The 24,283-nt window shown below is 34.2% G+C and overlaps 3 protein-coding genes across 3 annotated transcripts; 1 reads left to right on the top strand and 2 right to left on the bottom strand.

Moving 5' to 3' along the window:
• Positions 1-430: 430 nt before the first annotated feature.
• LOC130805545 (uncharacterized) lies at positions 431-2,311 on the bottom strand. Its single transcript, XM_057670322.1, has one exon. It carries the CDS (start codon positions 2,309-2,311, stop codon positions 431-433), a length of 1,881 nt encoding a protein of 626 aa, XP_057526305.1.
• A 6,872-nt stretch (positions 2,312-9,183) lies between these two features.
• On the bottom strand, positions 9,184-10,044 carry LOC130805544 (uncharacterized). Its single transcript, XM_057670321.1, has 4 exons — positions 9,978-10,044; positions 9,734-9,898; positions 9,435-9,629; positions 9,184-9,308 (listed from the first exon to the last, which is right to left on the bottom strand). The coding sequence occupies exons 1-4, from the start codon at positions 10,042-10,044 to the stop codon at positions 9,184-9,186; spliced, it is 552 nt and encodes a 183-aa protein (XP_057526304.1).
• Positions 10,045-17,960: 7,916 nt separating this feature from the next.
• LOC130806849 (protein BEARSKIN2-like) lies at positions 17,961-22,664 on the top strand. The gene is made up of 3 exons (XM_057672070.1): positions 17,961-18,500; positions 20,315-20,595; positions 21,651-22,664. Exons 1-3 carry the CDS (start codon positions 18,335-18,337, stop codon positions 22,236-22,238), a joined length of 1,035 nt encoding a protein of 344 aa, XP_057528053.1. The 5' UTR covers positions 17,961-18,334; the 3' UTR covers positions 22,239-22,664.
• Positions 22,665-24,283: the final 1,619 nt, after the last annotated feature.

Below are 24,283 nucleotides of genomic sequence, written 5' to 3'. Positions count from 1 at the left end.
ATGGTAGTATATAATCGTTTAGTAATTGGGTTGAAACAGCGGTATCCTTTTTGAGTAATCCCATATCCCACAAAGACACACTTAACAGCCCGTGGTTCAAGTTTATTCCTCTCTCGTTTAGGCAAATGAACATACACAACACAACCAAAGACCCGAGGTGGTAATGAATGAGTAGAAGGAATATTAGTATGAGTTTTTAGGGTATCTAACGGGGTAGAAAAATTTAGGCTCTTTGTAGGAAGGCGATTGGTAAGGTAAGTGGCTGTTGCGATGGCTTCAGGCCAGTAATAAGCAGGAACAACGGATTCGATCATTATGGCCCGGGTCATTTCCAATAGAGTTTGGTTTTTTCTTTCTGCTGCCCCGTTTTGTTGTGGGGTATCACGACATGTGGTTTGGTGGATAAGGCCATTTGTGTCATTAAAAAGGTTCATGTCGATATTCTTATACTCAGTACCATTATCAGATCGAAGAATTCTAATTTGGGTTTGGAATTGTGTTGTGCCATTTTATAGAAAGAGACAAAAGTCTTATAGACGTTAGACTTTTTTCTAAGGAAATACACCCAACTCATTCTAGTGCAATCATCAATAAATGTAACATAATATAAGAAACCATGATTATTGAACGCGGGAGCTGGTCCCCACATATCTGAATGAATTAAAACAAAAGGTTTATCAGTTCTACTATCACTGTTCGGATAAAAGTGTTTATGACTCTTAGCAAGAATACAAGCTTCGCAATCAAAAAGAACATTTGAACTAGAAAGATTAGGGAAGAGTTTCTTAAGGTATCCTAAAGACGGATGACCTAGTCGCTTATGCCACATCCAAAGCTGTTGTTTAACCGTCTCGCGAACGAGCATTGCTTTACCCTGGTGAGGCATCTGAGTAACATAATATAGTCCACCCTCCTTAGTACCATGCCCAATAATCTCCCCTGTCCGAGCATCCTGAACAGTACAACCAGAAGAATTCATGTTAACAATACAGTTTAAATCCTTTGTCAATTGGCTAACGGAAAGTAATTTGTGGGATAAGTCTGGTATGAAAAGGCAATTTGATAATTTGATGTTATCTGAAATTCTGACAACACCCAACCCCTCTGTTTTAATTACCTCTCCATTGGCTGTTTGTACGTGATTTTTTTCTGGTGGGAGAATAGTTTCAAGGTCACTGGAATCAAATGTCATAGTGTCAGTTGCTCCACAATCAAAAATCCATCTGGGATTTTTGTTCGGTTTACAAACTAGTCCTACATGGTATGAGTTGGTTTTATTATTTTCATGTTTCACGGTTTGTGAGATAGACTTGATATTTGTATTGGGCCACAAAAGGAATGGGCTTGAGTACTTATTTTGACGGGTGGAAATAGGGCATAAATGAGAGCTTGAGCCATATAAACATAAACTTTGAAAACCAAAAGCCATACCTTCCTCCTTCGTTTTCTCTGTCATACCTGACGCAGAGAGAGAGGCTCCACGGCCGCCTGCCGTTCCTCCGTGCTCTCCGCCAGCTGCTGGTGCCTCACTGGTACCCACGGCCGCCGTGCTCCTCCTCTCTCCTTTCTTCTTTCGATCTCCCCACCATTCTGGGTAGCCGATAATCTCGAAACACCCCTTCTTGGTGTGTCTCGCACCCCCACAATGGGTGCATCTGAGTCCTGATTTCTCATCATCTCGACGAAAATTGGGTTTCTCCGTTCTTCCTCTCACAGCAAACCCACCACCGATTCCCGATGATTCGATTTGTGAGGGTTTTGGTGGTTCGGTGCTCATAATCCCTCGCCGGTTTATCTCTCTCCTTATTATCGCAAATGCCTCCTCCGGTGTTGGAAGAGGTTCTCGATTAAGAATATCCCATCGATCCTTATCAAGAGTTTCATCTACCCCTACTAAGAACTGATACAATCGGTTTTGCTGGGTTATTCGATTGTAAGTCGTTTTGTCTTCTGGACTGTTCATCGGATTTGGTGAACGTCTGTCAATCTCCTTCCAGATTCCGGTAAGTTTGCTGTAGTATACTTCGATTGGATCTCTTCCTTGTTGGATTTTGTTTGCTTTGACCATAAGGTCAAAAACTTGGAGTCCGTCTTTGGTCCCGCCGTATAATGTTTCGATCCCTTTCCATAAATCTCTTGAGGTAGGGTAATCCAGGAATTGATTTTGCAATTCTGGATCTATGTTTCCAATTATCCACGAGATTACTAATGAATCCCGTTGTGACCATTTTATGTAATCTGGATCCTCTTGGCTTGGCGGGGAGGCTGTGATGTGGTTGAGCCTTCCCCTGCCGCCGAATTCCAGTTGCATTAGCTTTGCCCATTTTGTGAAATTTTTGTGATTCAATTTTTCTGGAGTTCGAATTAGTTGGAAATTCTGAGTTTCTGTGGTGGATTTTTTTGGTGTTTAACTGTGTAAACAGTTGCACTAAATCTTCCATGGTTACCGGGTTTTGAATAACAGCTTTGTTATCGGGTTCCATGGTAGATGATGAGTTTTATGGGTTGCCGGCTGTAGGAGATCGAAACTGTGGCTCTGATACCAAGTTAAAAATACAGTGTAATTCTTGTTTTTTCTGTATATTCCATGAGATAGTTACAACAATATTTATACACAGATTGTTTAATTAGGCTCTAATTACACTAATAAATTGAAGGTGATTGATATTCCAAACAGTTGAATTTCAAAGGACTTTCTAACATAAAAACAGATGCGGGCATAATGGAGACATAACTTCCAATCTAGTGCCCAAGTCATACAGAACATCAGTTGAAAATTATGGAAGCAGACAAACATCAGATATTTACGAAACGTAAAATACGCATAAAATCATAGTCCAAAGTATATATTAAGAATAAAGGCATCAAACATAATCTATTTATTCATTTAAAAAGATGTCTGCTAACCAAAAATCCTTCAGCGTTTTTGTTCTGAATCCATCCTGGCACTGAGGTTGATACAAATCAGTTTTCCCACCTGCTCCATACCATCTTTTAGAATCTACAAAAATACGCATATCCAAACATCAAAAACCCTTTTCACAAAAAAACATCCCAATTCTTAAAGTTCGCCACCATTTTTATTTTATCGCCACCCCTATATTGAAATTACAAATTTGCCCCTAGATTTTAAAAAACTATGAAATTGCCACTGCACTTAAAACCTCTATAAAACACTTCAAATTCACTCAATAACTCTCCTACCACTTCCAAAAAACTCTAAATATTCACATAAAATTAATTGGTGCTGAAGCTTTAGAATCGAAGGCGTTAACAAGAACTCGAGGTAATTTCTAATCAAATTCATCCGTTTTTAATTTTTTTAAAAAAAAAATTAAAATGTTCATACCAGTCGCACAAAAAGTGCGACTGGTATGAACAATAATTTTTTAAAAAAAAATTTGGAATGAAATTGTTTTGTGTAATTATTTTTTTTTTAGTAATTGTTATTTAATAAATGTTGTAGTACATTATACTATGATAAATGTTGTAGTACAGTCGCATAGTCATACGGTTGGACCAGGTGACAATGATACTGATTACGACGATTTTGTTAGTCGGGAAGAGTCTGTAGGTCAACATGAGTCTGCCGGTCTTCCTGTTGATTGGACGATCGTCAGAGGCCATGCCGGTTAGGTTAGGATCAGAGGGCATAGCGCGGCTGGCACTTCTAATCACGTAGGAGCCAGCCAGGCTGAGGATGCGGGTCCACGGGAGAAGGACCGTTCACAGTCCGCGAACATGGACTGGTTGATCACATCACCCCAGCCCGGGGGCCCTGTTGACACCAGTTTAATACCCAGCTACGGTGGGCACGTAGCAAAGGTTGTATTTGAGGGATTCGAGCGCACTCCTTCGATTTTGGAATGTCGTCCTAGGAAGAGGACGTTAAATGCAATCATCAGACTTCAGGACATGTCTGATGAACTGTACGGGGTGTTACCTGCCACTCCTCTTGGTCATCTGCCGTATATAATGCACCAGCACATTGACAGCGCTCTCATTACGGAATTTGTGGAAAGGTGGCAGCCTGATACGAACACCTTCCACATGCCGTGGGGGGAGATGACCATAATGTTGCACAACGTGCAACGCATCTTAGGAATTGACATTGACGGTTCACTCCCCGTTGAACCGTCTGATTGTGAGTGGCAGTTTGGCCTGGGCGGTCTATTTGGGGAGCCATTGTCGTAGCTGTGTGTGAAGGGGCACTTCACCAACGGCAGCATTAACGCTTGCTCACATTGTTGCAGCTATGCCATCGTTCTCAGTCCATGGAGACTCAGGCTACTGCATACTACATGGCTATAGTGGGTTCCACGTTGCTCGTGGATAAGACTAGAGTCGGGATGCGGCCTCACCCTGTTGTTGCTGTCACTGCTGATCAGGATGACATTGCTTGCGGTGCATTGACGCTTGCTCACATGTATCGCCAACTAGGTATGGCGACAAGGACTGGGTGCAAGACTACTGCTGGATGTCTGACACTGTTGCAGACATGGATATACGAGTACTTCCCAACCTTCTGCCCCCGTCCGCGTCAAGCTGACATGCCGAACAAGAGTAGGGCAGAGATGTGGTCGCCGCAGAAGCCAATCCGTGAGCTCAGTAGATTGAGAGACTGCAGGAGCATTACACTAAATATTTTAATTTTATATTATGTTCTTAATGTTTATTTTCTTTCTAAGCAGGTGGAGTGGACGTCGTATATGAGTTATGGTAGGCATTTATTGAACGAGCACCCACGCACCGCCTATATAGGTGGTATCTCCTGTGTTGATATCGTGGAGGTCTACTTGCCTGAGAGGACAGTCAGGCAGCTCGGGTTTGTACAAGCCATTCCCCCCTCTCCACTGAGACCAACCCAAGCTGTGCGACCGGCACAGGGCTCCTACTCAGTGACATTCGCTCAGCTGTCCATGTACATTGAGATGTGGACTAGGTTCCCGTACTGTGCTCGCGTAATTGAGCAGGCACTGCGTCGAGCATCAGTTCCATCAGAGGCTGCCCCTGAGTACATCGACTGGTTTAGGGTGTCTTCCCACGCGTTTCTCATCCCAGGTGAAGGACCTGGTGCTACGTTCGGTGTTGCAGACAACAGAGTCGAATATGTTAGTGTTTATGTTTATTTATTACATTTTAATGTGTCATTACCGAAATGAACTGTTTAATTTATTGACAATATTATTTTTTTTATATAGTTTGCAGCTGAATTTCCAAGTAGACTCGCCCCACCACTGAGGATGCCATCTATTGTGCAAATGACGCCGCATGAAAGACATGCTGCTGATATGTATTTGGATGAACTTAGAGAGTTGTTTGAGGAGTGGCAGGCATTTAGAGGGCACAGCCCTTAATAGACATTTTTAGAATTTGTATTAATAAACAAATTTTTTTTTTCTTTTATTGATGAAAAATTGTTACTATTACGTATTGCGTAACATTCATTTACATATTTATTGACTAACTTAATTATGGAATTAATAATATGAATATAATCACTACAATGAACACAATTAATTAAATGATAACAACAAGTACAATCACTACAATAAATACTAAGGAGTATCTAAGTTGACCGCATCTTCGGCCGTGTTATTTTATTGTCGTTGTATCCCGCAAAGTCTATTCCATAGTAATATCCTGTTGCGATACTGTATCTCTAAGTCTTTACATGAATTGTTACCTGCTGCTCTCCAATTTTGTTGGACCGACGGCAGCGGAGATGAATCATTCTTCATTAAAAGCAGAACATAATGATTCCTATTAATCCAAAGAATATGTATAAGTTTGTTTACGCCATGCGTTCCCCCTGTTCTCCTCAACGGTAGCACTAAACATTATACATTGGATGACCATCAGCAGAGCCATAATACGCATTTGCTATGTTCAGAAAGGTTGCGGCGGAATACAATGCTGTCATTTCCATCCAGTGACTGAACGGAGCAGGTCCTTTATTGTGGGCACCAATTCTGTATATAGCTTCCTCAACCAAATCATCTGATAGATACACGCGTGCATATTGCTCTCTATGCATTTCCATTTCCAAACTCATTGCACGTCGTAAAAGAGGTCATGTTTCCTCGCCCCTTAACTCTGTGACGACAATAGCTCTAAAACCACAATTACTGTCACCGATGACATCAGTCTAGTCAAACAGATATGGCGGAAGAATAAACAGAATGTTATCTGGCCACTGAAAATGTGAAAAATCACGTCCTGCAGAAGCATCTGAAACAATAACAATATATTAATATCATTCATTTGACCTACAAAATATAAGAGTATACGGAAACAAATAAGGGTACCTGATAAGTCGAAACTAAACTTAATTCCAGCTGACGATTGGTGGGACCGACTGCTAAATCTACCAGTAGATCTACCGCGCGATGATGATCTGGATCCGCGACCCCTTGAGGACGAGCTGCTGTAATCAAACGCATTTTTGTTTCTCCTCAGGGTTCTGCTTGTCATTGGTCTTCTCTTCCTCGGTGGACTTGCTTGTGGCTCAGGTGTATCTGCTCCATCAAGGTGTAGTTCTTGTTCAAGTACCTGAGACACGCGCCGTACAACTGAGGGGTCGGCTCTTAAAACTTTATCCACCAACGATTGAATGTACTCCTTATCATCGGCATTTGCATGCCGTACTTCTTCGCCGGCATCTTCTTCTGGCTCTAAGTACTTTAACGTTCTCCAAAACGGATGTATATGGAAACATGTACTTTAACATCCGGTTGTGCTCCATCATCAATTGTTCGAAAGCAAATATGGAAACATGACGATACAACGGTTTGAGAAAATTAAGTCGCGACGTCCTTGAAATGGAATTCCTAGATTCCTCCAAAGCTTGTCTTATCCTTGACTGTTGATTCGTTATTTGTGCGTGTGCCCTTTTAAATAGCGTATCGAATGAGTTGTTACCACTACCCAAGTAGTATTTGAAGGAAGAGTGTTGGCTTTCAACTCTATTGGTAGTCTGGTTACCCAAGTGTAAACAATCGTTCGTCCACACATGCATAAATTTCTCCTTGTGAGGAATCCATGTTCCAGCCAAGTATCGCACGACCCTCTTATTCCTAATCGACCAAGAAGACACAATCCCTTCCCATCTGTTTTCAAATTCAAGGATCGTCAGCCTGTTAACTAAGGGGTTCCATTTTGTTTGCCTGAATATCTGCCCCTGTTGATTTTTCTTCCCGCCGCACAATTTATCGATCATGTTTTCCACGTCGTTCCCTATATTCCATAAGCACAATAAATGCCGTACACCTGCATTAAACATAAATTTAAAATTAAGTCAAACATATATACATTGAATGACAATAAGTGATAATAAAAACATGTTCACCTGGAAATACAACACTAATAGCTGCAGACAACCCTTCATCTCGATCCGTTACGATTACGTCGGGCTTCTGGACTCTGCCATAAATATCCCTCAACCTCTCCAACACCCAAGAATAAGACACAGACGCCTCATCTCGCATCAAACAGAACGCGACCAAGAAGTTATGATTCGTTGGCGTCATTCCAATGATTTCGCATAGGGGCCACTTCTGCTTATTCGTTTTATACGTTGTGTCTATCAACACAACATGGGGCCAAGAACGTATCATCTGGATAGATGTTGGATTCGCAACCAATAATCTATTCAACTGCCCCTCACTATCCAAGTCTGTACAGACTACATAATTGTGCTCCGTGGCCATATACATACAGTGTTGAAGAGGAGTGCTACCTTCCATCTCTTCTCTCCTTATTGATTGTCTTACATTGTAAATTTGATTCATACTAGCAAAAAAACCAGGAAAATTTCTTCTAATTGAAGTCATTATAAACGCTGGTTGCATGCCAGTTGCACTGAGATCTCGTATGTGCTGCCTAATATCGAAATCATCCTATTTACTCTTATTTAACCATCTCTGTACATGAAGAACGGGTGGTTATGTCTTCCTTTTTCACCCGGACTGTAACCGTTCAAGGTCTTTTTCCCTGGTTTTCGACTACTTCCTATAATCATAAATTTACAACCACAAGCCGTACTTTTTAAACCAGGCCGGACAACATTGTCTAAATTATGCAAATCACCCCTTATATTACCGTAGTGGTGACATCTTAAGTACAAACTTATTCTATAACGTCCTTCCTTTTGTTTACATGAAGCACGTGTAAATTGAAAACCAATTGTTAGTGCTATCTCATCAGCCCAATTATGTAAATCATCTACAGAATCAAATTTTCTATCGGTAACAAATCTATAAGAATAATCTACATCATTTCCTAAATTTTTAAAGTCCTGCACATAATAAGGGTGTTATTTAATTTATATTTAAACATTTAAAAAAATAATTCCTCCAAATTATATCTAATTTTTATAACAACATTATCATAATATAATAATACATAAAAATAAAACAAATTATTAAAACATTTATGAAAAAAAATAACTTAAAAAATAATTTAATTAAACAAAATTAAACAAAAAAATTTAAAAAATAAAAAAATAAAAAATAAAGAATAGTAGCAGTCGCACAAAAAATGTGACTCAGCCTAGGTGCAGTCGCACTTTTTGTGCGATTGGCAGTGGCGGACCCAGGAATTTCAAATTGGGGGGTCAAAATCCGAACGTCACGTCGTTTGGATAATCTGATCGTCGTCCGAATAATTTTTGTTAAAGAAAAATAGAAAACATAATAGAAACAATATTTACAAATTTATCCTTCGAGTTTTCATAATTTTAAAGCGATCAATAATCTTTTCATCGGAAACTTGTAGAAACACTTCCTTCTCAATGTAAGTAACCAAACAATCATTCACTAGTTGATCACCCATGCTATTTCTCAACTTATTTTTGACAAACGTTATTGCGGAAAACACTCTTTCTACACTTGCCGTAGCAACAGGAAGAATCAACATCAACTTGATTAGCAAATGTATAAGAGGAAAAGTCTCATGTCTCCTTGTTTTAACAAGCATCATGGAAAGAGAATTGATATCTTGCAAATCATGAAATCTTTCATCATTTTGCATTGAATCCAAGAAGACATCAAGTTGAAGATCAAGAGCCGTTAAATCAAAACATGAAAACTCTTCGGGATATAAAGAAGCAAGTTTAAGTATCCTCTCTTTATCAAAAGATGAAAAGTTACCTCTAGGACTCAGGGAAGCCATGCATGTAAGTAACTACATGTTCTTCTCATTAAAACGGTTATCAATCTCTTGAAAATGCAAATCAATTACTTCCAAAAAGATTGCAACCCGAAAATGATGTAGATTTGTTGCTTGTTTAGCAAAACGTCTTGATCTTCCTTGAGTTACATAATGAGCATTCATAGATGGAACATCAATCTCGTGTTTAATACAAAATAAAATAACTTTGTCTAAAAGACTATCCCATCCTTAATCCCTCATCTTTTGCAACACATTCGTTGTACTTTGAACAAGGCTAATGGCATTAACAATATCTTGTTCCTTTCTTTGTAAAGCAACACATAAATCATTAGTGTAGCCAAAAATAGTCAACATGAAATGAGCCATAAAAATAAAATCAAAGGACTCCAAAGATCCTAAAACAACTTGAGCTTTGAGCTTATCATCCGGAAAGCCATTTTCTCCAATCTCCTCAAGCACTTTAACAATTGAAGGAAACAAGTTGATGATACTTATTAGACACTTGTAATGAGATCCCAACGTGTATCTCCCGGCCTACTCAAACCACGTTCTTAATTCAAACCCGATCCACTTTCAATTTCCCCCACTTCCAAAGCTTGAGCCACTACTTGAGCTTGGTTTTTTCGAATAAGGTCTCTTCTCTTACAAGAAGCTCCCACCACATTTAACAAGTTTGCAAGTACGTCAAAAAGCCAAGTACAATTAACATTCTTTTTAGCAACCGCAACTAGAATGAATGTAATAGGCTCTTTGAGTATTATTCATAATCAAAGTCTTGAGGCCATTAATTTCACCCCTCATGTTACTTGCCCCATCATACCCTTGACCTCTTATCATGGAAGGACTCAATGAATGTTCCGTAAGCAAGGACATAATGACATCTTTAAGAGACAAAGCGGTAGTATCACCCACATGTAGAATGTCTAAAAAGCGTTCCACTACCGATCCATTTTCTCTATTAACAAACCGCAAAACAAGGGCTAGTTGTTCTTTTTGAGACACATCACTTGATTCATCGGCCAAAATAGAAAAGTAACCATCACCAACCTCTTCTATTATGCGCTTAGTAGTTTCTTTTGCACAACAAGTGATAATGTCTTTTTGAATTTCGGGAGATGTCAATTGACAATTTTTGGGTGCATTTTGAAAATTATATTTTTGGGTGAATTTCGGGAGATGTTAATTGTTGTCTTATTGAATTTGATAATTGAGTCATATTTTTAATTTAATTAGGAAATGTCAAGTAATTCAAGTTCACCTTGTTCGAAAAAGTCAAAAGCAAAGGGAAGACAACCCGATCTTCGTGAATTATTGTTTAAAAGAATAAAATCCCAACAAACATCTAACGAAGCCAATGAATCTCCTCCTTTAAGTTCCCCTCTAAGTCCTCCTTTAAGTTCCCCTCCAAGTGAAGATGTTAATATGGAAGTAGGTGGTTCAAGTAGTTGCGATGAACCATTGGATGATGAATGGGTGTATGATGTTGAACTTCTTCCTCATGACCCGGGATTGAGGAAAAACATAATGGATTATCTCCCTAATGAAAGAAATCCGGTTAGGAGAGCATATATTCTTAAAAAACCTTGCCAACCAAAAACACATGATTTCCCTTAAAGAAATATCTCCGGTAGGTTACGCCGTTTTAGTTTGAATTGGTTCAAAAAATGGAATTGGCTTGAATATAGTGTTGAAATGGATGCCGCATTTTGTTTTGTTTGTTATTTGTTCAAGAGGGATGTTGAAATTAACAAGGGGGGTGATGCATTTGTTGTTGGAGGGTTTAGAGCGTGGAATAAATCTGAGAGGCTTGAGAAGCATGTTGGAGGAATTAAAAGTGCTCATAATATTGCTTATGAGAAATATGTGAATCTAAGAGATGCAAAGAAGACATCAATTGAATTTGTATTTGATAATGCGAGTAAGGTTCAAATGAATGAATATCATATTCGTTTGAATGCATCCTTAATTTGTTTGAGATTTCTTTTGGGCCAAGATTTGGCATTCCGGGGACATGATGAAAGTAAGGAGTCATATAGTAGAGGTAACTTTCTTGAGCTTTTGAAGTGGTTGGGGGGAAGGTTGAGGAAATAAGAAAATATACTTTCCAAAATGCACCCAAAAATTGTCAATTGACATCTCCCAAAATTCAAAAAGACATTATCACTTGTTGTGCAAAAGAGACTACTAAGCACATAATAGAAGAGGATGGTGATGGTTACTTTTCTATTTTGGCCGATGAACCAAGTGATGTGTCTCAAAAAGAACAACTAGCTCTTGTTTTGCGGTTTGTTAATAGAGAAAATGGATCGGTAGTGAAACGCTTTTTAGGCATTCTACATGTGGGTGATACACTCAAATGACCAAATGTTTCACATGTGCTGTTTTCTGCAAATGTTTTTTAGTCCTCTTGGCACTCTCGATACATAATTAACATTAATAATTATACTTAAGATAAATAATGCGGAAGTGTAAAACGCCAAACTGCTAAAAAGCATTTAAACTAAAATTGTTCAAAACATAAGTAAAAAAAAAATATCTTACAACTGAGAAAATATAAAATAAGGTTTACTTAAATACGATAAAAAAAACAATAAGTACAATATAGTCATCAAGTAAAATCATTGAAGTTAAGTCCTCGATAGAATAATTAAAGTTGCGGCCTGGATCGAAACCTGAGCTAAATTTTCCTGCAAAATACTGTCATCCATAATATGGACGACAGCCGATTAAATCGGTCAGCGATAAAGCCGAGTACAATTTTTTCAACAAGCTTATGATGCGATAGTTAAATCATGATTACAGAATAATCATCAAGCACAATATAGAAGGTTATTACTCATTATTGACCTTTACTAAGCCATTAAGTTACATTCTCAATACTTGCAGAAGTTCATTACTGCTACTAAATACTTGGTAACCTTAATGCTTATTTAATCAAGTTCAATTAAGCCTCATAGCTTTACCATCATAGCACATCACAAGATCACAACAATAATGACAACTGATATATGTAAGGGTCTGGTTAGGTGAGGATCGTAGTCCTAAACCCTAACTGTGGTGGGAGTCGTCACTCCTCTCAATACTGTTATGCTCGAGACTTCACAGGATGGGTTTTTCTCGGACCCCCTGTCTGACACCGCATTTTACGTGCCGGCTAACACGGACGCCGGGATTTTACATGCCGGTCCATGGTTCGACGTTACCTTACTATCAGAGTCATACAATCAATATCATGCAATATCAAACAAGACTCTAAACCGAAATAGTTTACATTCTTATAAGTCAAACTTCCACTAGTCAAATTTTTGACAATTCTACCCTTTTAATAGAAACAAATTACTAGTATCTAATAAATTAATATTAATTAAATAACAGAATTTTCGTAGCTATACTAAGATTCCTGAGGCTAAACTAAGATTCCTGAGGCTAAACTAAGTCATTATTGTGTCATAAATAATCATAACAGTCAAGGGTAATATTTCTAAGTACTTAATAACATATTTTATCAAATAACCAGTAAAATAGTAAAACGGATCTATCATCACTATAAAAATAACATAATCCGACAAGTTATTAAGGGTCCAAAATCTATATGAAATGAGTTTTCAAGAAAAACAATGATAAGCATTTTAACAAATTTGTTTGACTATTTTACCAATAAACCGATTAAAATTTATCAAAACACCAAGATGATATGGAATCATTTTAAACACATAAGTTTATTTAACTAGTAAAATTCATATATATTTATATTATCATATTAATCAAAAATTTCCATATATATGACTTTTTTTTTCAAGTGTCCCAAAAGTATTATTGTTTTGACGAAAATATCACTAAACTGGATATGACTTTAATATTACCATATAAAGTTTAAATGACTAAAATAAAATCATGTTGATCATGCTTTTATATTATCGAGTAACCATAAATAAATATCACATAACGAGAGAGTTAAGAAAATGTGTACCATTTTCCTCCGAAGGTGGTGCTAAACCAAGTAAGAGAATAATAATAGGAAAATAAGAACTTAAGGAAATAAGCTCTAAAAGAAAGTCTTCAAGGTTCCAAGCTTCAAAGAAGTAGATCTTCAATTACCCAAAAGAAAATGATATCCAAGCTCCAAAAGATAATACTTGACTTTTTAAAAGTTGATGATTATTGGCTTAAGAAGTGACAAGATCAAGCTCCATCTTCATTTGATTCTTCAACAAATAAAAAGGGTATAAAGTTTATAAGAAAGAATGGTAGAAAGATTTGATGATGGGGGTGCAAGTGATCTCATGGCTAAGGAGGGGTATTTATAATGGGTTTTGGGCAACTTTTTAGTTCATAAGATTGTATGAAAAAGAAGGTTAACTTGTGTAAGTGATTTAGAGTGTGTAAGTGAATGTGTAACAGTTGGAGTGTGTAAGTGGATGTGTAAGAGTTTGGAGTGTAGAAGAAGGTTAACTTATGTAAGGAAATGGTGATAGCTTGTGTAAGTGATAAACATTATGGATTGATGTAGAAAGGATATTGATTCATCAAATTTTTGTTCTAGTTTATGCTAGTGAAATGTTTTAGATTAATTGGAAAGTATGATTAAGGTTTGATTATGAAAATATGATAGTTTACTTAGAAAATTTTAGTTAAAACTATACTTAAAGTTAATAAGAAAAATATAGTTAATTTTTAGGTATAAAATAATTAAATCAAAGTTGTAAAGTTAAAATGATAAGTAGTAAAGTTAGTTTAAGGAAACGAAATTGAAACGTAACGTTTTAATAAAACCGTAAATATAATATTAAAATTTTACTTTTCGTAGTATAAAATAATAAAATAATATTTTAGTGCTTATAAAGAAATTTAAGAATATATATATATTTTTAAGTTTAATATTTGGAAGAAATTACAAAAATCGGAATAAGGTTTAGGAATTAAAGGTGATTTGAATTAGATAACCAAAGGATTAGGAATTCGAAAAGAAATTTCGGAATAATTATTCGGAAGATTAAGATTAAGAAATTTGAGCCTGTTACACTTTTCTATTTTGGCCGATGAACCAAGTGATGTGTCTCAAAAAGAACAACTAGCTCTTGTTTTGCGGTTTGTTAATAGAGAAAATGGATCGGTAGTGAAACGCTTTTTAGGCATTCTACATGTGGGTGATACACTCAAATGACCAAATGTTTCACATGTGCTGTTTTCTGCAAATGTTTTTTAGTCCTCTTGGTGTGTAAGGTGTTTTTTTGTTACTTTCCTTGGTGTGTAAGGTGATAGCATAGCCTATAGTCGACAATTTGGAGGATGATGTTTTTTCTTTGGAGCTCTGCTGTTTTGGAAATGTTTTCTTCTGGTGTTTTGTTCGCATAGCCCACCCCTATGCTGTTTTGGGTGGTCTGGTCCTCATTTCCCTTCTTCCCTATGGCTTTTTCCCCACCGGGGTTTTTTATGCCGACAGGTGAGGTGTGCTCGTTGACCAGGTGTTTTTTTATCTTCTCTCCTATTAATATATTCCGAATTTTCGAAAAAAAAAAAAAAAAAAAAAAAAAAAAAAAAAAAAAAAAACCTTAGGGTCCCATTTTGACTTTTCTTAAAATCCGTGAAAAGTCAAATGGGACACCTATCCTGAATAGGAGGGAGTATATTTTAACCCAAATTATGAATTTCCTTATTCTATGCGTTTTTTAGCGAAAATTAATAATAATATTTATACTCAACTATAATTCCCGAAATTAATATACCAACTATATCTCATATATACATATATGTAAAGAAAAATTTTAATTTAAAACTTATAATATTTACTATTTTAATTAAAATTATTTTAGATTTTGCGGTTTTAAGAAATTAAAATGAATAAATCATATAAATTAATTTATAATGAATTAAATCACCAAAATTTACATAAATTTTAATTTATATATTATAAACATATAGAAAATTTATGGGCATAATTTTATGTAAATAAATATATGTAGGAATTTATACCTTAATATTTTCACTATTAATCAGTTTCCTTATTTGTAGAATTTTTAGCCACAAAATTAGCTTCCTCCCCTTGAATTTCTATAATTAATACTAAATACTATTATTAGGAAATTTTTGAGGGTTTTTAGGAATTTTTTTAGGGTTTTTTTAGAGATTATTAAGGAATTGCCCCTTTTTTGTGAAATTATAAGATAAAAATTTGATTTTTCCTCCTTTCTTTTCTTTCCTTTCTACGGCTAATATATAGAGTATTTAAATTATTTTTTTATTTTATCTTCATGTGTAAGTAATTAAGAGATAAGGAAAATAATTTAAAAAAATGAAAATAAATAATAGCATGCCACCTTTCTCTTATATTTGCCAACTCAAATGTTCTAGGATATTTTGCTTTTCTCTTTTTATTTATTTATTTATTTATTTATTTATTTATTTATTTATTTATACTTAATTAATAAATAGAATTAGAAAACTCTAGATTATGTTAGTATAGTGAATTTTGCTAGATTTAATATTTAAAATACAATATAATTATTAAACCGAGAGAGAGGAAAATAAAAATTTTAAAATTACCAAATATAATTAAATTAAAATAAAACTTATAATTTAAGTCTAAAATTCTATTGTAACAGAAATTAAATATTAAAATAAATCAAGAACTTAAGAAAAAAAAATTGGAATAAAATTCGAAACCAGATTAGAAATAATAATACAAAATGATGATTGAATTTGTTCGAATATTTAAGATTAAGAAAAAGGGTCTGCTCAAGGGTATGATGGGGCAAGTAACATGAGGGGTGAAATCAATGGCCTCAAGACTTTGATTATGAATGATACTCCAAGAGCCTATTACATTCATTGTTTTGCTCATCAACTTCAATTAACTCTAGTTGCGGTTGCTAAAAAGAATGTTAATTGTACTTGACTTTTTGACGTACTTGCAAACTTGTTAAATGTGGTGGGAGCTTCTTGTAAGAGAAGAGACCTTATTCGAAAAAACCAAGCTCAAATAGTGGCTCAAGCTTGGAAGTGGGGGAAATTGAAAGTGGATCGGGTTTGAATCAAGAACGTGATTTGAGTAGGCCGGGAGATACACGTTGGGGATCTCATTACAAGTGTCTAATAAGTATCATCAACTTGTTTCCTTCAATTGTTAAAGTGCTTGAGGAGATTGGAGAAAATGGCTCTCCGGATGATAAGCTCAAAGCTCAAGTTGTTTTAGGATCTTTGGAGTCCTTTGATTTTATTTTTATGGTTCATTTCATGTTGACTATTTTTGGCTACACTAATGATTTATGTGTTGCTTTACAAAGAAAGGAACAAGATATTGTTAATGCCATTAGCCTTGTTCAAAGTACAACGAATGTGTTGCAAAAGATGAGGGATCAAGGATGGGATAGTCTCTTAGACAAAGTTATTTTATTTTTTACTAAACACGAGATTGATGTTCCATCTATGGATGCTCATTATGTACCTCAAGGAAAATCAAGACGTTTTACTAAACAAGCAACAAATCTACATCATTTTCGGGTTGCAATCTTTTTGGAAGTAATTGATTTGCATCTTCAATTTACCAACAAGCTTTCATTAGTAGTTTGTAAGTGTAGGTCCTTTACCTACAAGACGCCTACAGAGGAGATTTTGTTAGTATGAGAGTTGTGGGTAAATAAATTTGTTAGAAAGTTATAGGTAATTCCCTACAAGCTAGTTTTGTAGCTATCTTGTAGGAAAATACCTACAAGCTTATTTCGGAAATTTGTAGGATATTCCCTATAAAATATCAACAAACCCACAAAATTATCTTTATATATTATTTAGCTTTTTTGTCAGATTGTAATTATGCCATTTGTAAGTGAAGAGTCTCTACTTGCACTTGGGTACTCATTGAGTCGAGTACAATTGTTTCAATCCTATTAACTTGGTTCCCAATCAGATTAAATTGTGAAACCCAAGATCCTAAGCAACACTTCTAATAATTCTGCACATAAACATATTAACTGTTCATTTGAAGTAAATTAAAAAATCAAAAACTTAAACAATAAGCAGACACTTAACCATCCATAATCATAAAATTGAACATAAATATCCCAACTTCATAACAATTAACTAGGCCAACACTCAACCATCAATACTCTAACTTTAGTAATTAAACATGAACATCCCAAATCAAACATGAACATCACAACTTCAAAACATCAAACAATAAGCAAACACTCAACATCCATAATCATAAGATTAAATATCAACATTTCATAACAATTAGAACAACACTCAACCATCAATACTCTACAACTTTAGTACAATTAAACACGAATATCCTAAATTATACATAAACATCCCAACATAAAAAATCTAAACAATAAGCAAACAACTGTATGCAGAGGGCCAATTCCAATGGTTTATTTTTTTTCCTTCTCGGGGTTTTTTATGCCGACAGTTTTGATTTTTTTCCGTTAAAAGTATTTATTTATATATTTTTCCAATTTTCAAAAAAAAACTAGTATATAATTATTTAAAAGTAATTGATAAAAGAAAGTCTAAGTCGTATAACATGAAATAGCTAAAGGCGAGGAGAAATTCATGCATACATGCATTAGACACACCAAGACCTAATCAGAAATAAGATAATCAAAGGTAGAAACGACGCACACGGTCCCAAGCGAGTATGTGAAGAATAGTAAACACAGTCAGGCAAACAAATGGGTATGATAAGAAATATTCATCTTGGTGTTGTCTCGAAATCAGTGCAAAGTTTTTGGAGTAGATATTACGAAATCTTTTAAAGAAAAGAAAAGAAAATTAGTATTAATTTACGTAGTAATATTATGAAAAAGGAATTAATTAAGAGTGTATACAAATATATATATGTACATCTAAAATAAAATACGCGTTTTAATGTAATATCGAGTCTGTAAATTAGTAGCTGATGAAATTTCCCTAGCCGACGGCGTCGAGATCGCCCGTCAACTTTTTCCCTTTCACGCTATCCCGTTGACAATATTATATCACCTCTTTCTAGTCTGTATTTAATTAATTCATTTAATTTGTATAAAACCCAATTACGTTGTTGTATGTAACTGCATTTTCAAGCACCCATAATAATCATTGACTTCATTACTGATTTTAGCATCATCATGTTGCTTTCTTCTGAAAGAAACTAACAACAACAAGAACAAGAACAAGGAAAAGAATAATGGGATCTTCGAGTAACGGCGGTGTTCCGCCAGGGTTTAGGTTTCATCCAACAGATGAAGAGTTGCTTCACTATTATCTCAAGAAGAAAATCACGTTTCAGAAGTTTGATATGGAGGTCATTAGAGAGGTTGATTTGAATAAGATGGAGCCTTGGGAACTCCAAGGTAACTTTTACTAGCTCATCCTTCTTTTTTTTTTTTTTTTTTTAAGTGCTACTTATAATACTCATACTCATAAATAATACTGTACTGCTTTATTTTTTTTAAGTTTTATGAGAGTGTTACTTGTTTTTTCAATTAAGACAAAATTAAATTCTCAATTATTATTTTTTATTTATATTATTGTATGATTAGTAAATATGAGTATCATATAACTTTATACTGGTTGCAACCGGTATAATTAATTTAATTAAAAAATAATTTGAAAAGCTAAATATCAAATTTTTGATAATTGATGGTCACATTGAAATAGATTATATTTTTTAAGTATTTGATTATGTTACAGATCCTTTGTTATTTTAAAGCTTTTATTTGTGTTTTATATTTTTTATTCTTCAGAAAAATAAACGACTCATATTCCAAAAAGGAATAATTAATAATTAAGATTTAAAAAGCCAACCAATCTTTAACTTTTACTAAAATAAAACATTGTTGATGTCATCACTTATCAAAATTACTTACGTGTCACGCTCTCAATAAAAAATTTTCTTCTAAAGTTTAATGATGATGTCATTGTTATAATGACTATTATTAATATTTTTGACTTTACTACTTTCTAAATATGAATATAATATTATTCATATTGATTGATTTTTTTACTTTTTAGGTTACATCATTTAATGTATTAGAAAGTCGTAAAAGTATATTTTCTTTTTTTTTTCAAGTTTTTTTTATAAAATCTTTATAATATTTCTTATTAAATGAGTATAGGATATTTTGAGATAGGTTAAAACACAAAGTCGTAAATTTTTTATTTTTTTTATACAAATATGTCAAAAATTTTAATAAAGTCTTGTATCGCACAAGGCATTATTTAGTATAGAACTAAGATGGAATTATTTATCAATTTAGAGTATAACAGATATCTATCACAGTTTTTATATGTACTAAATGATTTTCTTATAATAATTTTATATGTACTAGCACATAGATATGGAATTCATTTGGTGTTTGATTAAATAAAAGTTCAATTTTAATGTTAAAACAAAGAAATTTTAAGGAAAAACTCAATTGAAATCTAAGACTACTCTTCTTTCTAACAACATATAATTGTCAACTACTGTCAAATTGGACAAAAGAAAAAGGAAAAATTCTCGTGAATAATACAATTTTTCGTTAATTTTCCTTTAATAATACCAAATATTGATTAATCATAAATACTCCCAACTTAAAGGGTTTTTTTCCTAGAATAATACCAACTATAGTTTATTAACTAATTTACCAAATTTTTGTCATATAATCTCCTATAGTTTGATTTTTAACATGTTATGGAAGTAATTATTTTAGAGAAATAAGCAAAAGGTTGTATTACTATTCCTGGTAATTTTTCGAAAGAAAAAATCTATTCTTGTTTGTTAAAAGGTTAACTACACAAACTTAAAAATTAAAACTCCTCTAGTCTCACTATGAGACAATCTGGTACAATCAACAAATTTTTCTAATTGATCATTTTAAGATTATAAGTGATCGCTTTAAGGTTATAAGTAATTATTTTACTATAAGAATGTAATAAGTCATCTCAAAAAAATGGTAATAAATGATCACTTCAAGTTTATAATTAATCAATAAAAAACTAAAAGTATAAATAGGATTAGATTAATAGAAATTATCTCTTACATTTAAGAAATTGCGAAGTTAAAAATATCCATCATAAAAGTGGGAGCTAGATTAGCAACTTGCCAAACCATGATCTATAAGATCTTGTTTTATAAAGTTAAAGATATTTGAAAAAAAAAAGTTGATAGTGTCTTGATTGACAGAGAGGTGTAGAATAGGATCAACCCCACAAAATGAATGGTACTTCTTTAGCCATAAAGACAGGAAATACCCAACAGGATCAAGGACTAACAGAGCTACAAATGCTGGATTTTGGAAAGCAACGGGGAGAGATAAATGCATCAGAAACACCTTCAAGAAGATTGGTATGCGTAAAACCCTTGTTTTTTATCGAGGAAGAGCTCCACATGGTCAGAAAACTGATTGGATCATGCACGAATATCGCTTGGAAGATACTGATGACCTTCAAGGAACAACTACTGGGGTAAGATTTTCATTACATTTTACTAGTACATCAGATATTGCTTGATTGTTTCACTTTTAACTTGTTCCACTTTCTAATTTTGACTTTCCAATTTCTATTTCCCTCTCATTTTAAAGAAATTTTGGATCTTTATTATGATCACTACAAAATAAATAGGAAATGGAGACTAAGGGGTTTTGTTGTTATCCATGTTGCCAACAACTTTTACCGAAAATATGACAAACCCTTTATAGCCAGCATTATACGTTGTCGCTGAAATGAAAGGTTATCGCCATCTTTGTGGCCACCTTGACGACGAAAACATGTACTCTTTCGCCATATAATAAAAGAAAATAATTGAGTATTTTTTATTATCATTATTTAATAAAGTAATAATAAAAAATATTTAATTATTTTATATTTATAAAATTCAAGATATAAACATAAAATATAAATGTTCAAAAGAGCACTTTTGTCACCTATATTTTTGTCGCCAACATTGGCGATAAAGACTTTTTTTGTCGCCAATTTAAATTAGTTTTTTTAGTGATAGATCATGGTCATAAAAAATATATTATCCTTTCTTTTCGAACTATAATATTAAAATAACTTTTTATATCATGTGCACACTTTATTTATCTGACGTTTGATGATGTCTGCACCCAATATAATGCAAGCGTTACCCGATATTAGTACTAAAGAGAATACGATTGTATACAGTTGATCCCATTGCCTAGCGGGGAGTCTATTAATAACATCGGGACAATGAAATATCGTTTTTGTTAAATTATAACTACATCTATGTGATCCCAAATATATGAATTAGAAAGATAATAACTAACATATTAGCTCGATTAGCTACTCCAACATACTATAATTAATTTTATGATATATCTCAATAAATTTATGTCCAGTCAGTTTTTCTCTTGTATGTCTCTTAGTTATGCACAAATTCAATAATTAATATATCAATTTTCAATATAACTAAAGAAATTTGGTGAGATGTAGGGGAAGAATTTTACAAGATAAAAAAGTATTATAGTTTTTTTTAACAAAAGTTTACCTTTGACTTCCAGGAAGACGGATGGGTGGTATGTAGAGTGTTCAAGAAGAAAAACTTGTTCAAAGTTGGAAATGAGCAAGGAGGGGCTACAGCAAGTGCTACCTCTGATCAGCTTTTATACAACCCCACAGGATCAAACTGTAACGACCAATCACGTCCATTTATCAGATCAGATCATACCAACAACCCTCATTACCAGCATCATCTCCTCCAACGCAATGATCCTCAACCAACCTCCTCCTTTGATCTCTACATGAAGCCTGACCTTGGTCTTCACAGCTACTCCCACCCACACCAGATTGCAGCTCTTTCTCATCCTGACCATTACACTACAAACCCTCACCATCTCTACCAAGCTACTGGTGCATGTGAGGCAGGGCCCATTGCCCTAGAAATAGGCCCGTGTGAGTCGTCAAACCCGCATCATCAAGGGATCAATGAGTGGACAATGCTGGATCGTGTGGTTGGTCACCAGCAGGATGATGATCAACAGGCAAGTGCTGATAACTTGACTTCTGCAGTGCATGAGATGAACCAGCAACAACAACAACATCAGCTTTCTTTACGTGGTGAAATGGATTTCTGGGGTTATGCAAAGTGATTTTATTTTTGCATTCTTTTCTTTTTAATTATTTTTATACTCCACTATTATTTTTAGATTTTAATTTAAACATTATATATGACTTGTGAATTGTGATGTAAATGAATTGATTTCCATGCACAAAGTTTAACCTGTTTGCATATACTGGATTGTTTGCTGCATGTCGACAATTTGTTCATATTGCATTATAGTCATTGATTAGGATAATTTATTATGTATGTGTATGAAATTAAACTGTAAACTGTGAATTAATTAATATTTACTGCAGCTTTATAACTCAGTTGATATTATTTAACGGTACCATGATATTTGCTACATACACCCAAAGTTAATTTAACTAATGAATAGAAGTATTTTTTTTATTTTTTTTTGGAAAGAAGGCAATAAATTATAAGATTTAAAAGTTAGGCAGGTACCTCTAAAGGAAAAACATTATTCTCCTGCTTCTCAAATAGCAGGAGGGGGGAAGAAAACTGAAGCAAACAAAGAGTCTAAAGATACATCATAACAAGGCATGAGGTGCCCAAAATTAAAGATAATAGTCTCACCTACATAGGACGGCAAGGTAGAAAGTCTACAAAGCCTAAACTGCAAGGGAATTTCCATACGAACTTAGTGGGAAAGACAATCGGCATAATGAACTTCCTGTCTAGGAACTTGACGCTCTTCCTTCTTGAGGTTCCAACTTGAAAGCTCCCTACAATAGGTACAAAGTGATGCATATACATCTCCAACGGAAGTAAACCCTAATAAGCTTTCCCCAGCTACTTTGAAATCCGAAACAATAGAAAATCAGTCCAAGAGAGAAGATTAATAACCATAAACCAAAAGTAATTAGACAAAAGTAAACCAAAAGTAAACAAAATGGGGGATTTTAGTAAGGGTAAAATGGAAAAAAAAAAAAAAAAAACCTTATTAAAATAGGAAATGGGACATTAGTAATGAACTGACCTAATATAGAAATGAGACATTAGTGCTGAATTGAAGGGCGTAATATATAACATTACAATAATTGACATTTTAATATTGTAAAAATTAGGGATGTTACATATCAGCAAACTGTTGCTGATAAATTTAGAGGTTTTAAGTCTAAATTAGTGACAATATGAATTTCTAAGAAACGAGATAGATCCTATAAAGCAAACAAGATAAAAATGGGAAAGGAAAATTTTGAAGGGGGAGGTAAAAGATATGAGGAGAAGGGTTAAGGAAAGGAAAGGAAAGGAAAGGAAGGGAATGGAGGAAATAACATAAGTACCTTGGTTTGTTTAGAAGGAAAAAGAGTGGACTAAAGATTTTGGAGACCCTATTTATTTTTGCGATGACTTTTAAAATGAGACCCTTTTTTATATTAAAAGTTAAAAAATTCTCCATTTAAAAAAACTCAAGACAAAATATATTGTATTTCAAATATAAAAAAGATTTACAAACAAATCAATTTTAAAAGTGTTACTCGAAACCGGATCTGACTAGACCATTAAATATTTGAAGCCCTTTAATTTGGGGGCCCTAGACGGTCGGCTATAAGGGATACCTCTAGAACCAGGCATGAAAAAAATAAAGGGAGAAGAAGAGAAATAGCATTTTCATTCCAAACCTTTCCACATTTGGTCTTTTGGAAAGATTTACTTATTACCAAAGTAAAGGACTTTACCCTTTCGAATATTTTCCTTTCAAATCTTTTTCCTACAAAGTTCAAATCTAAACAAAGGAATTATATTACTCCAAATTTCGCATTTTCCCTCCAATTCCCTCAATCCAAACAAGGAGTAAAGGATTATTTCTAGACTAATGATAATAGAAATACATCTTTTATTCAAGGTAGGCTCGAGAATATTCACAGGCGTATGTACCTTGTAACAATGGGTAGCATAGGCCAACCATGGTTGTTTTAAAAAAATTATTTTTTCTTTTTTTGGTTAACTTGTACTTGCGCTGTTTCACTATACTTGCTACATTTGTCTTTACGTAATTCAATATGTTTTATTTTATTCATTTACATATTGAAATATGTAAATCTAAAAATTATTAAAAGTTAATTTTAT

Source organism: Amaranthus tricolor, chromosome 2 (genome assembly GCF_026212465.1).
Source record: "Amaranthus tricolor cultivar Red isolate AtriRed21 chromosome 2, ASM2621246v1, whole genome shotgun sequence".
NCBI classification, from domain to species: Eukaryota; Viridiplantae; Streptophyta; class Magnoliopsida; order Caryophyllales; family Amaranthaceae; genus Amaranthus; species Amaranthus tricolor.
The sequence above is the reverse complement of the archived record's forward strand: the minus strand, read 5'-3'. Positions and strand labels throughout refer to the sequence as shown.

Excerpts from the sequence above, each read along its gene's own strand:
- LOC130806849 (XM_057672070.1), top strand. The coding sequence starts at position 18,335 with ATGGGATCTTCGAGTAACGGCGGTGTTCCGCCAGGGTTTAGGTTTCAT. Across the intron at positions 18,501-20,314 it reads GGAGCCTTGGGAACTCCAAG|AGAGGTGTAGAATAGGATCA; the intron begins GTAACTTTTACT and ends CTTGATTGACAG. Across the intron at positions 20,596-21,650 it reads TTCAAGGAACAACTACTGGG|GAAGACGGATGGGTGGTATG; the intron begins GTAAGATTTTCA and ends TTTGACTTCCAG.
- LOC130805544 (XM_057670321.1), bottom strand. The coding sequence starts at position 10,044 with ATGTCCTTGCTTACGGAACATTCATTGAGTCCTTCCATGATAAGAGGT. Across the intron at positions 9,899-9,977 it reads TCAAGGGTATGATGGGGCAA|TTGCGGTTGCTAAAAAGAAT; the intron begins GTAACATGAGGG and ends CATTCATTCTAG. Across the intron at positions 9,309-9,434 it reads TGCCATTAGCCTTGTTCAAA|GAAGATCAAGACGTTTTGCT; the intron begins GTACAACGAATG and ends ATGTAACTCAAG.
- LOC130805545 (XM_057670322.1), bottom strand. The coding sequence starts at position 2,311 with ATGCAACTGGAATTCGGCGGCAGGGGAAGGCTCAACCACATCACAGCC.